Raw genomic sequence first — 13,822 nt, 5'->3', positions numbered from 1 at the left:
TCAAATACTAAAATTATAGTTGAATACTAACAAACAGCTTACCTGGAATAAAGGATGGCAATTCACAAACCATTATCTAGAAATTAAAGACTCTCTCTCTCTTTTTATTTTTTTTTTTATTTACTAAAATAATTAAAAAAAAATCACAGTATTTTAAGAAATAAAATCCACAATGGGATTTTAAGCACAATTTGTTTTCCTTTCTTTAAAACTTTGTTTCTTCCTCCTTTCACCACCTTGCCCAGCAGTATCTCTACTTTAATCATAATGACACCAGGCAGTACTAACAAATGCAGAGATGTCCCTTTGTTAATTTTGAGGTATTAGGAAACAGGTGGCTGTTTTAAGCAAAGCAGTTTCTGTCTTGTTTTTGTTTTCTTTTCTAAAGCAGCTGCATTCAGTCTGGAAAATCATAATGTATTGAAATTAGAAAAACGCACCAAAATTTGTGTGTTGAAAAGTTACACCACCCACAGCCATGCTCATTATGCTTCTGTTTGCAAACAGTACAAGTCTCTACTGCAAAGCACATTGTGTAATGTAGAGACACAGGGAGTTGTTGCATTAGTCCAATATGAATGTAACTTCCCATTGTCAAGATCCAGAAGAAAAGATGCAGTGATATAATGGAACCACTTATTCCATCATTTAAATAACTTTAATATACACACACTCACATAGGTACCAGTGCTTTGAAAATAGATCATTCATTCCTAAAAGCAGCTTTGTTTCTTCCTTCTGCCCACCCCACCTGCCCATCCCTTCCCATTCACCACTGTTCAAGTAAGTTGATTAAAATCACACCAAATTTTTATTCATTTTTGGCCTCTGAGGTCTCTTGGAGAGGTTTGTCAGCAGCTACAACACTGACTGTAGTTTCGCTGTTGTGGGACAAGTCCACCACCATTTCTTCAGTGCTTTCCTTTTCTTCTACTGTCAGTGTATTAACAGTCTTTTCTGTGTTCTCCTTCAGTTTGCTGTCCTCTCTGGTCCCTTGCTTGCTTTCATTCAGAGCCCTGAAAATCCAAGCAGTAGAAAATGTAAACCTTTACAATCCAAACATGCTTTGGATACAAGGAAATAGGGAGCGTACTTCTCCCAAACAGTTAACAAACCAATAAATCTTATTAAAGCTTGCAACATTTCAAGTACTTTTATTTAAACAGACAAGAAATAATGCTTTCTCTTACCCTTTATCCCTCCACAGCCTAGCTACAATATTACATTCAAATTCTTCCACATGCCAGTAATCCTGGCTGAGATCTTCTCTTTGAAGAAACTCTAGCTAGCAAAGACATCTGTTCTATTGAACAGATCTTTGTCAAGAGAAAGAAAATGAATGTTCCAGAGATGCCTATTATTTCACAGCATGGGCTGATATTTATGAGCATGCAAGGAAAAGATCTTTGCTATTAACTTCACCGTGTGCTTTTTGGGGAGAGAGCACGCTTATTGAGATTTTCCTTCACCTGAAGCCCTTAACACTTCTCTGTACATAATTCTTTGCACTGGAGCTCCAAGTTTAGTTGCAAGCATGCTAAAGAGAAATAATAAGGAAGAGAAAAAGCCAAAAGAAACCCAGATTCCATATAATTTGCTGCCATTTCCATGCTGCTCTACCAGCAAGCAAACATCAACAATAGACTCAAGTAATGTTAATTTTGGACCAACAAACTGGTATTCATCTTGAAATGAAGTTTAAGCTTTAGGATCATAGTAAAGAACATTTATGTGCTACATTTGGATTTCATAACACTAGATTTTAACTCCCAAACAGAGGGAATTTCTGGAACGATTTGTATTCCGGAAACCCTTGGCCATCTGTAGATAAAAGTTTCTTTCGGTTTGAAGTCTGATCTAGACCTGAAACTGGAAGGGTGTTTGGACATACGGAGATATTCAGGTACAGGTTTAAAAACAACAGTTACCTTGGATTTCTGGGTTCCTGGGTCAAACAGGATGGACAGAAGCATCTAGTTGAGTAAATACATCTGATAATTGCATCCAACAATGTTTGTGTTAGACAGAATTCTTCTCTTATTAGAATAATCTGTCATATCCCTGTGTTTGCTTTCATTACAGGTTTTTTTTGGGGGGGAAGGGAGGAATGGGTGGGGAGATGCCCAAAGATCAACTGTTACATTTGGCTATTATGCAAAAGAGTCTGCAAACCAACTTACATGCCATGCCTCAGCACATGTCGTTCCCACTCAGAGCCCTCTGTAAATGATCGGCCACAGAACTCACATGGAAAGCGCTTCTCTGGAGCTCCACTGTCACGATACATCATGGACTCTAGGAGAGAACAAAATTATCTGCACATTCATGAGCATCAGGGCAAGAAGGGACCTTTATGATTGTACTCTGATCTTCCCTGCTGCCCTTCAGGGAGGAAAAAATATCCCGAAGAAGCAAAAGATTTTCCTGTAAAAAAGCAGGTATTTCTGAAATTGTCCTCCCTATCCTAAAAATGCAAGGTGTGAAAATTCTATAACCACCACTATGAGAAAAGGTCAATTAACTACAATATGGAAATGGGGGGGGGGGGGGGGAAATGGGACTTTCAAAATAATGGAGTGCTTCCCACTTAGACACCTACATGAACAGCCAAGGTTTTGTATTAATACCTAAAAGTGAACTGAGGGTCTCTGAAGTGACCAGGATTTCAAGAAGCTACAGAGCCATCCTGAAAATTCACAACATACATTGCATCTGAAAAATCCCATCCTCGATCTCAAGAAGTCTGTTATATCTATTTGCAGAGATGTTTTATTGCTCCCTGTATTTGAACAAGTGAAGAGATTGTGGGGTTTTACATCAGAACCAACACTGAGAGTTTAGTGTGGAAATAGCTTGAAAGCAAAACCAAAAGAGAGCACTTGAGTCAATATGTAATTTTCAAATCAGTGGTGCAAATCTTAGGAAATGGAGACTTGGTATACTTGGCATCTGATACTCATAAGAAATTGTCATCCCCTCAACATGAAGTCTCAGGAATAAGAGAACATCACTGAAAGGATGGTATCTTAACTGCACAGGTGTTTCATCTGATCCTAATAATTTATACAAAACATTTAGGGCCTCATTTGCAGAAGTGTCAAGCACCTAGCTTTACATCCAAAGTCACTGGCAGCTGAGGGGACAACATTTCTGAAAGCCAATCCCCATGTGAAAAGAGACAGCTTTAACAAAAGATGAAACATTTTCTAATAAATTAAAATCACCACATAAGCCTTTAAAAATAATTTCATGGACCATCTCACTTCATTCTTTTCTCTGGAAATGAGACAGCATATATTCAGAGCATTAATTTCTTAGCAGGAATTATCTTAAGTAAGAAATCAACAGAATGTTTTTCTGACTCCTTCCAAATTACATAATGAAAGAAAAGGGATTTTGCTTATATTTCAGTTCTTTTATCTGCTCACTTGGTTTCTTCACTCTCAAATTTACTCCATTAGAGATCACCTATAAACTCAGAACCGCCCATATGCTCACTTTTCTTCTCCATATGTTAAATTTTGTAAAGGTATTTTTGCTACATGTTTCCTACTGGTTGCCCTTTAATAAAGTTCTAGGTGGAATGTTTCTTTACACTTTTTTTTTTTAAATCCCTTCCATCTAGAAGAAAAAAACTTATTTCATATTTCTTAGCATCAGTGATTTACTATGTGGTTAAACAACAGCAAAGCAAGGTCCCCTCCTGATATGAGCAACAGAAAGTCAGTGGCATGGGCTCCATTTACATGTGGATCTGACTCCTACAGTTAATACCATATACATGGGCCAAATTTATAAATACCACTGAAACACACTGCCCCTGTACCATGATTAATCCAACACCTATGGAGGGTAGAAGTTTTGGAGGTGACAGCTGCTCTTCTGTACAAGAAGAAATCCAGATTACAGTAGACAATAGGAAATTTATTCTAGGACTGTGCAGACATAATAGAGCCTATTTTGCTCAAATGACTAGGGAGACTTTATACTTAGAATTCCCATTAACAAGCACTACCCTAATAATTCTGCTGTCCCTTCTGAATACATTATATGTTCCCACCTACTTCCCCATGAGTCCCTGATTAGTTTGGTTTCTTGGACTGTGAATTCAGACTGCCTCCCAGAAAGAGTAATCAGGCCATGCACTTACCTGGGGTCTACAAAAGAGGGGTAACATATTGCATAGACACCTGACTTGCATTTGATTTTCCAGCATTACACACACAAACACACATGCACACTTATTTTTATCTACTGAAGAAAAAAAACAGAGAAAAAGATTCAGGTGTCTTTTAAAAGTAAGATATAAAAGTCAGTAGAGACAGGCAATCTCTCTGGGATGCAACTTCTAGGAAGAACAGCTACTCTTTCCCTAGAGTATCTCAGATGAATAACTTAATCCTTTTCCACGCACATCTTCTTCCTTCTAGGTCCAAATATTTTCTTTTGTCCTTTACCAGCAACCAACCATTCCTTTCCTTTCTGTACTGGTTTTGGCTGGAATAAAGTTTTCTTCATAGCAGCCTGTATGGTGCTGTGTTTTGGATTTGTGACCAAAACAGTGTTGATAACACAGGGATGTTTTAGTTATTGCTGAGCAGTGCTTACACAGTAATTCTAGGCCTTTTCTGCTTCTCACGCCGCCCTGCCAGCAAATAGGCTGCACAAGAAGTTGGGAGGGGGCACAGCCAGGACAGCTGACCCAGACTGGCCAAGGGGATATTCCATACCATATGACCTCATGCTCAGCAATAAAAGCTTTGGGAAGAAGAAGGAAGGGGGGGACATTCGGAGTTATAGTGTTTTGTCTTCCCAAGTAACCATTATGTGTGATGGAGCCCTGCTTTCCTGGAGATGGCTGAACACCTGCCTGCCGATGGGAAGTAGTGAATGAATTCCTTGCTTTGCTTTGCTTGTGCGCGCAGCTTTTGCTTTCCCTATTAGACTGTCTTTATCTCAACCCACGAGTTTTCTCACTTTTACCCTTCTGATTCTCTCCCCCATCCTACTGCAGAAGGAGCAAGCGAGCAGCTGTGTGGGGTTTAGCTGCCCACTGGGGTTAACCCACAACACGTTCCCAACTGACACAGCAGTTCAGCTCTGCTAAGATGGCATGCTCGACTCCTCCTTCTCCAAGTCCAGTGTCCCAACAGCCCATTCCTTGCAATGACGTACCTAAGCATAGCATACATCAGTCTTAAGCTGTCAATCTAGGCCACAGCTTGACTCACAGGAAGAAATCCTGTCTCTGCTGAAGTCATGGACTTCAGAGGGTTGAGCGAGGATTTCTTCCCAGATACTCAGAGACTGAAGATACACTTTAGGCAAATCCCACCTCCTGGTAACACCATGAAGACTAAAATCAGCAAAAGCATCCAAGTGGTATAAGACATTACAGTTTGGTGCAGTTTGAAAGCTGTGACAACATTAGCTACTGGTACAGGCAATATTTACGAGTACAGGAATAGTCCTATCTTAATAGGATGATTTTTTTTTTAATTGGAAGCAGCTTCTGAATATCAACTAGAAGATGATGTTAACATGTGACACTGCACCCAAGCCACATAGCCATGTCTTCAGCACCTGTGTCAGTTGGACACTTGAAGACCACCACTATAAGGTGCAAGATACCATTTCGCAAAAGATAAAGTCAATAGAACTTGGACTTTTATAAAGGTAGATGGCATAAGGACTTTCCATATTTTTATCCACTCTAGTAAAAAAAAATTAAAAATTAAAACTGATATTACCTGAAAAGGAGAAAAATTAACAACCGTCACTTCTAAAGGGAAGCTGGGAAAGAACAGCAGTGAAATACAATTTGGGAAATAAGCATGATTTTTAGATCACTCATTTGAACAGTCAATTACAGATTTTTCAGCCAGTCACAGATATTAAAGAAGACTGCAGGTAAAAAAATCAAATATAAACAAAATTGCTAAAACATTATACCTAGCTTAATTACTGCTCACACAAAGCACAGTTATGTCTGTTTCTCCCTGCAATTTTAAATCTCCAACCTAGAAGGTGGTATTCTTACATTTTCATAATAAGTATAAAAACTCTCAAGTATCCTGAAGCCAATTTAAATGATGATCTTAATTTTTTTTTTCTCCCATGGTAGAGTTTATAGGGATTTATGAGGCTCAGTACCTTCTTTTTCTCTGTCTGGATACCACGGTTTCCAGGGTCATTTCAGCACCTGTGCTTGTGTGTAGTGCTGATGTAATCCTCACAAAGACAGCAAGACTTTTCATCCCTTCCTAGCTGCCAGTCTACACAAAACATTGTCTGCTACAGCTGCCAAGTTAGGGGAAGCTGGTCCTTTAGTCAAAGCATTAGACTCATTCTTTAGCACTGAAGCTCTTAGGGTCACATCCCCCACTGAAAAGACACTTGAACAAACTTCCACATGAGGGTGCAGAGTTAATAATGTCCAACTTTGGAACATGTGTGGAACCAACATCCCTCCAGCTCCTCCCCTGATTTCTTTTAGGGCTGCTAACAAAGATCTCATGAAGGATGTTTTTCAATAAAAGTTGTTTCCTATCTAACTCACTCTCTTCCTCATTAAATAAAAATATCATCAGTCACACTCAAAGTGAAGTGTTAATGGCCCCTTCATGTTCTGTAAACTGCTTGTGAATCTAGCAATCTTAACTTCTACAGGTTTGAAAATACCTGGGGAGACATGTTTTCTTTTGTGAACAACTCTTGAATGAACTTGAAATGAGTTTTCAATTGAAAACCGAAATTTCAGAAGGAAAAAGGTAAACATGGCAGCATGCTTTTAGTTATAAGTACATAGAAACTTGGCAGCCTGCACTCAGCATCAGGAGGTTGGATGACCCCTGGAACCTGATGATTAGGCATGACAAGGCTCACTGCAGTTATTAGTTCAAATCAAGCTCCTTTTACTGTTGAACAAGAATTGCAAACATCATATTGCATTTGATTGATGAAGTGGCAGCAAAGATGCAAGGGCTATGGATGTGTTAGAAACCACGGAAGCGCCTGAGAATGGTCACGTAGGAATTAGGGCTTCTCCCCCCAAAAAGGTGGCAGGATCAATAGCCCAACTGAAGGGCATCTACACCAATGCACACAGCATGGGCAACAAACAGGAGGAGTTGGAAGCCATTGTGCAGCAGAAAAACTATGACATAGTTGCCATCATGGAAACATGGTGATATCCTGCAGAAAGTGGATAAATATGCTGTAGTTTTGTACGAAGGTGTGCTAGCTTTGTGGATTTACCACCTAGCACCCATCTCTGTGCAGGCATGAAATAAAATACCTCTGCTCTGTGTGTTAATTGGTGTCTGCACACCGGGCTAACGACCCCGCTTTTGGGATAAGAGTTTTTGGCGACCCAGATGGGACTGCACTGACCATCTTGCCTGGATCATCTTGCCGTACCCAACGGGGAGAAGTGGTCTGACTGAACTCCAGCACGCACCGACCTGTTGATCGGGGACTCCATTGGCTCCTCTCCTGCAGTCGGTCAGTAAGCGACTCAATGGTGCACACTATTTGAAAGAGGTATTTTAAAAGGAAAAAGGGGGGAAGGGCGAACCTCTTAAGGAGGCACTTGGAGTTGGTTTTTTGTGCTCTGCATAAGACACATTGGAAAAGACACACAGCAGCAGCGTTGGTTTGTTTCTACACATTGTATTTGTAACACAGGGAGAAAATCCCTAATTTTTTATTTGGAATTTTGTGTGTATGAAACATTGATTTAGGTTTTTCGGTACCGAAATGGGTTCCACTGCTTCCAATGAGGCTCCTCCTTGTTCTCCCTTAGGATGCATCCTAAATAATTGGAGTAAATTTGGAGCGGACCCCATGACCAGGAATAAATTAAAACAGTATTGTAATCAATGGTGGCCACAATACCAATTGGATGATGGTGAAATATGGCCTGAAAATGGGTCTTTGAAATACAATGCTATATAACAATTAATGTTGTTTTGTCGGAGAAATGGGATGAGGTACCATATGTTGATTTGTTCTTTGCTTTAAGAAATGACTGGGATGTTAGAAAGAAATGTGTTCTGGTGGATTCGAAACACCAGAATGGAATATACTCTTTAACTGAAAAGAAGGAAAAAAAAGAAAAAGAGGGTTTGAACTAGGGGATGGAGACCTATAATCCAAGCTCCTCTTAGGTAGGCTGTAGAACCTGAAGGAATGCCGGTGCATGTACATGTACCATTTACTACTTCTGATTTATTAAATTGTAAACAGGCAGTCAGGTCTTACCAGAATAATCCTGAGGGGATGTATAGTACTGTTAAGACCATAATGATGACTCACAGTCCTAGTTGGGGAGATATACAAGCCCTTTCGGAATATTTGTTAAAGAAAGGAGGGCAGTCCTAGAAAAGGCTCAAGAAGGACTGGCCCAACAGCAAGAGGAGCACTCAATGCTGACACATATCTCCCGAGGGAAGATCCAGGGTGGGACACTAATACAAGCAAAGGATTTGAGAGTGTGAAAGAGTATCAAAAACTAATTCTATATGGAATCCAAAATGGGGTAGAAAAGCCCAAAAATTTGTCTAAGTTGTATGAGATAAGACAAGGAAACAAAGAAACTCTGTCTGCTTTTTATGAAAGACTCTGTGAAGTGGCTCAAAAATGGACAGACTTGGATCCAGATGATGCTAGCAATATGAAATTGTTTAATATGTTGTTTATTGGTCAATCGGCATCGGATATTAGGAGGAAGTTGCAGAAAGTGGAGGGTGCAGACAGAATGACAATTTCTCAATTAATGTCAATTGCATACAAAGTATATAATAATAGAGAAGAGGTAGAGGAAAAAGAGAAGCGAGGATGAGCGAAATTGCAGGCTTCTCTGCTGGCCACTCTGACAGAAGGAAGAGGAAGTGTACAAGGAGGATTTAGAGGTAGAGGTAAGGTAGTGGAGGCCGCTGTGAAACCCCCTAAGAACGAATCAGTGTGCCTACTGTAAACAGGAAGGTCACTGGAAGAGAGAATGTCCACGTCTTTTGAAGGATCGAGAGAAAGAACCAGGGGAAGTTGCTGGGGTAATGGCAGAGATTGGATTGGACTGAAGGGGACCAGAATCTATCAAAGCTTCCCCAGCTGATCCTGATTTCATAACACTAGATTTTAACTCCCAAACAGAGGGAATTTCTGGAACGATTTGTATTCCGGAAACCCTTGGCCATCTGTAGATAAAAGTTTCTTTCGGTTTGAAGTCTGATCTAGACCTGAAACTGGAAGGGTGTTTGGACATACGGAGATATTCAGGTACAGGTTTAAAAACAACAGTTACCTTGGATTTCTGGGTTCCTGGGTCAAACAGGATGGACAGAAGCATCTAGTTGAGTAAATACATCTGATAATTGCATCCAACAATGTTTGTGTTAGACAGAATTCTTCTCTTATTAGAATAATCTGTCATATCCCTGTGTTTGCTTTCATTACAGGTTTTTTTTGGGGGGGAAGGGAGGAATGGGTGGGGAGATGCCCAAAGATCAACTGTTACATTTGGCTATTATGCAAAGGAGTCTGCAAACCAACTTACATGCCATGCCTCAGCACATGTCCTTAGGCAAATACAGTCGTACTGAGATGGGAAGAAGGGCCTTCAGTGTGTTTTCAAGGTTGGAAAGTTCCTTACGACTCCCCCTGAGGAATATGGATACTTGTCTCTTACAGCAAAGTCTGGATGTCACTGCTGTCTTCCTTTAAGAGATTTGGTGAGTGTGACTTTTGGGGGTGTATTTGAAACAGTCTATTATATTACATCTGGGCCATGAAACTATGAAAGGCCTTAACTTTTCCTACTGCTGTTCTGAAGATTGATTACTTTCCTCCATCTCAAAAACATAATAAGGGAGAACAGTTAAAGTCAGGTTACAGTTTCTTGAATCTGGACAGCATAACCGAGGGAGACTGTGAACGTATGTGTTAGAGTCCTTCGGGGATTTAAAACACCAGTCTTTATTTTCTACTGAGAAAGATTTTTTTTTTAAATTTTTTTTTCTTCTGCTCCTGATATTTTAGTGAGGTCCTGGGAAATATGAGCAAGGACAGCATTGAAGGAATGTTTACCAATCAGACAAGCTTTCTAGTTTGTTAACAAGGTTACAAGGTAACAATTTAGATCCCATAACGTTTTGCATAGCTATGTATGATAGTGCTTTCCTCTGTATCGGGGTCCTCCATGCATTGGCTGGGGCACTGCTATGCGCATAGCTAAAAATATAAAAGAATAAATTCCCTTGTTAGTTCTATGCTAAGCATCCTAAAAGATCCATCTTGTCTTTCAGAGCATTGGTAGAGAAAAAAAAAAAGTCTGCATTCCTACTTCACTGCAAAGACTATACTTCATTACAATAAAGGAAAGGTTAATATTCTGCATTTCCAAAACCTTCCAGAAGTCTAAATTAAGAAGTGAAACATCAAAATAGACAAGACCCCTGGAAGGGGAAAAAGCACATTGGAAGCAAATGGTAGGAAATTCCAATGCTTCTTTTTTTTTTTTAAATAAATGATAATTTTTTAGATTAAATGAGGAAAGCAACAGTGTTACTACTCCTGCTATGTTCTATAATAACCACAATATACTTCTATCACCAGTGAACACTGCAGGTTAGGATGCAGTACTGAGCAGTACCTTACACTGGCAGAATACCACTGTGAAAAAAACATGGTCCCAGCAAACCCCTGCTTCCAGGCTTAGCCTGACAATAATTAATACTTTATACTGAAAGAAGGTAGATTTAGATTGGACATAAGGAAGAAATTTTTTTATGATGAGGGTGGCGAGACACTGGAACAGGTTGCCCAGAGAAGTTATGGATGCCCCATCATTGGAAGTGTTCAAAGTCAGGTTAGACAGGGCTTTGAGCAACCTGATCTAGTGAAAGATGTCTCTGCCCATGGCAGGGGAGTAGATGATCTTCAAAGGTCCCTTCCAACCCAAACTATAATATAATATACCTAATATAAATAAATATACCTGATATAAATATAATGTATATTTTATTTATGCATAGATGCACTATTTTATAGATATATTTATATATGTGTCTATATATATACACATTTATAAAGATATAGAAATTAAATATATATATCTGTAAAAGCATATGTATAAAATGGATAAAACATTCTTTAATAAGAGCTAATAGCATGAATGATTAAAGTTTATATGTGAATAGAACATAATTCAGCAAAAGTAAAAGGCAGGTTTGGGGCCTCCCACTTTGCAAGGCTGCAGAACAAGCCTTGATATATCTGGGGTGGCAGTGGTGAGGACCTTCAAGAGGGCAGGGTGGGGCAGTGGCACAGACAGGTTGGAACATGCCTGAGGGCTATGGACCCCTCCTAGGGGAGGGTCTACTTCAAAGAAACAATTAAGGGGATTTTTAGAGTGGCCAGGTGATGTCGGCTATGGATCCCTAATTTCAGACTAATTGCCAAGCCATTATATGCTGCCACCAAAGGAACTGAGGGGATTTTAGAATGGACAACAGAATGCTGTAGAAGCTTTGATGAAATTAAGAGAAAATTGATGGAGCCCCTGCCTTGGGGCTCCTGAATTTAAGGAAACCCTTTCAATTATATGTACATGAAAGGCAACAAGTAAAACTCACAAGGGACTCCAATAAAATATGGGGCAGAAATTATGAAACTTTTACAAGCAGTTCTTCAACCAAAAGAGGTTGCAATAATACACTGTAAGGCTCACCAAAAAGGAAATAGCGGAGTTGTAAGAGGTAATCGAAAAGCGGATCGGTTAGCTAAAGAGGCAGCCCTGAAGGAGCCAACTTTAGAAGGAGCCTTGATTCCAGGATCTCGTTTAGAACTATCACCACCAAAATACACTGAGAAAGAAAACCTTGGATTGCTCCAAAAATGATCAAGGTTGGTGGGTAACGCCACTGAAACAATTATTGGTTCCTGAGAAAATGATGGAAATTCTGCTTAAAAGGATACACCACGAGACGCATACAGGAGCAGATGCGCTGGCATTAACTGCTAAAAGAAACATTTTGGGGCCCAAAATGAAGAATATAGTAGATATCGTAGTGAAGAAATGTACTGCTTGTTGTGCTAATAATCCAAAAATCGGAAAGAAGATTATGGGAGGACTTGTAAAACAAGGAATAACTCCTGGGGAATACTGGCAGATAGATTTTTCAGAATTACCTAGATGTAGCCTATATAAATATTTATTGGTATTAGTAGACACCTTCTCTGGTTGGCCAGAAGCTTTCCCTTGTCGTACCAACAAAGCTAAAGAAGTAATTAGGATTTTGTTAAAAGAAATTATACCTAGATTTGGTATCCCAGAGGGTATCTCCTCTGACAATGGGCCTCATTTTATTGCAGAAGTAGTGCAGGAATTTTCCAGGTTTTTGCAGATTAAGTGGGAACTACACACCCCCTGGAGGCCCCAATCTAGTGGGAAAGTAGAAAGAATGAATCAGACTCTTAAGAGACAAGTTTCTAAACTTTGTCAGGAAGCACACCTTAAGTGGACAGAAGCCTTACCTTTATCTCTTTTACGAATTTGAATAACCCCTAGGGTTAAGGAAGGAGTAAGCCCCTTTGAGATAGTATACAGCAAAGCATACCCCACAAACCTTCTAAGCATCAAGGGAGACCAAATGCATATAAGAGGACAGGCCACAATTAAAGAATATTTGATTTCTCTTTTGCAGACTTTGTCTTCACTACACAGGTGCCTAAATCAAAAGACTTCTCTTCCCTTGGACGCACTGGTTCACCAGTTCCAGCCAGAAGACATGGTCTATGTACGAACCTGGAAAGACGAACCATTGAAAGAGAAGTGGAAAGGACCTTATACTGTGCTATTGAAAACTTATACTGTGGTCAAGATAGAGGGAATTAATTCCTGGATTCATTATACACGAGTAAAAAGAGCACCAAGGCCTGATCAAGATAAACAGACTTTCACACCAACTGGAGAAGTTAAATTGCGCCTGGAAAACAAGACTGACCTATGTAGAAATTGAGTGCCCATAGTTATACCCCCCCCCCCTTTAGCATTGTTAATCTAACTTTACTAAGATGAAAGTTGTAAATGTTATAGTTGTATATTCAGTGTTCGCTGTCTGTAAAGGAAATTTAGTCTTACAACTTATCCAGTCATTCGGGAGAACCCACAATATCAGCAGTCTGACTGCATGTCTTCCACTACCAAAATCAGCTGCAAACGCCCTAGAATGGGGAGTCCTAACTATAGATTTCAACCGAACATTTGAAACCATAACTGGCAACAGCTCGAGACATCTTGGTCATGATGCTCTGGCAATAGGTCGAGGACAAAATATTACTTGTCTAAAAGTTTCAGACCTTCTGTCGTGGTTTAACCCCAGCCAGCAACTAAGCACCACGCAGCCGCTTGCTCACTCCCCCACCGGTGGGACGGGGGAGAAGATCGGAAGAGCAAAAGGGGAAAGCTCGTGGGTTGAGATAAGAACAGTTTAATAACTAAAGTAAAATAAAAATAGAACAGTAGTAATAATAACAACAACAACAACAACAACAACAGCAACAAGTAATAATAGTACAATAGTAATACAAAGCAAGTGATATACTCTACAATGGCTCACCACCCGCTGACCGATGCCCAGCCCGTCCCCCAAGCAGCGATCGTTGTCCCTCCCCCGGCTAACTCCCCCAGTTTATATACTGGGCATGACGCCATACGGTATGGAATAGCCCCTTGGCCAGCCCGGGTCAGCTGTCCTGGCTGTGCCCCCTCCCAGCTTCTTGTGCACCCGGCAGAGCATGGGCAGCTGAAAAGTCCTTGACC

The 13,822-nt window shown here is 40.1% G+C and overlaps 1 protein-coding gene across 5 annotated transcripts in view; it reads right to left on the bottom strand.

The window, feature by feature from the left end:
• Nucleotides 1-792: 792 nt before the first annotated feature.
• LOC104010611 (zinc finger protein 462) overlaps nucleotides 793-13,822 on the bottom strand; it is a 114,114-nt gene continuing 101,084 nt past the window's right edge. For all 5 annotated transcript variants that reach the window (XM_087762882.1, XM_087762878.1, XM_087762880.1 and 2 more), the window contains 2 exons: nucleotides 2,181-2,295; nucleotides 793-1,016 (listed from right to left, as the gene is read on the bottom strand). In XM_087762882.1, the coding sequence (XP_087619008.1) occupies nucleotides 812-1,016; nucleotides 2,181-2,295 (320 nt within the window). In that variant the 3' untranslated portion in view covers nucleotides 793-811. The remainder of the gene's footprint in view (nucleotides 1,017-2,180; nucleotides 2,296-13,822) is intronic.

The sequence above is a fragment of the Nipponia nippon genome, unplaced genomic scaffold (assembly GCF_047370975.1).
Source record: "Nipponia nippon isolate SJK-2023a ecotype South Korea unplaced genomic scaffold, ASM4737097v1 scaffold_27, whole genome shotgun sequence".
Taxonomy (NCBI): domain Eukaryota; kingdom Metazoa; phylum Chordata; class Aves; order Pelecaniformes; family Threskiornithidae; genus Nipponia; species Nipponia nippon.
Note: the sequence above shows the minus strand (reverse complement) of the source record. Positions and strands in the feature narration are given on the sequence as shown.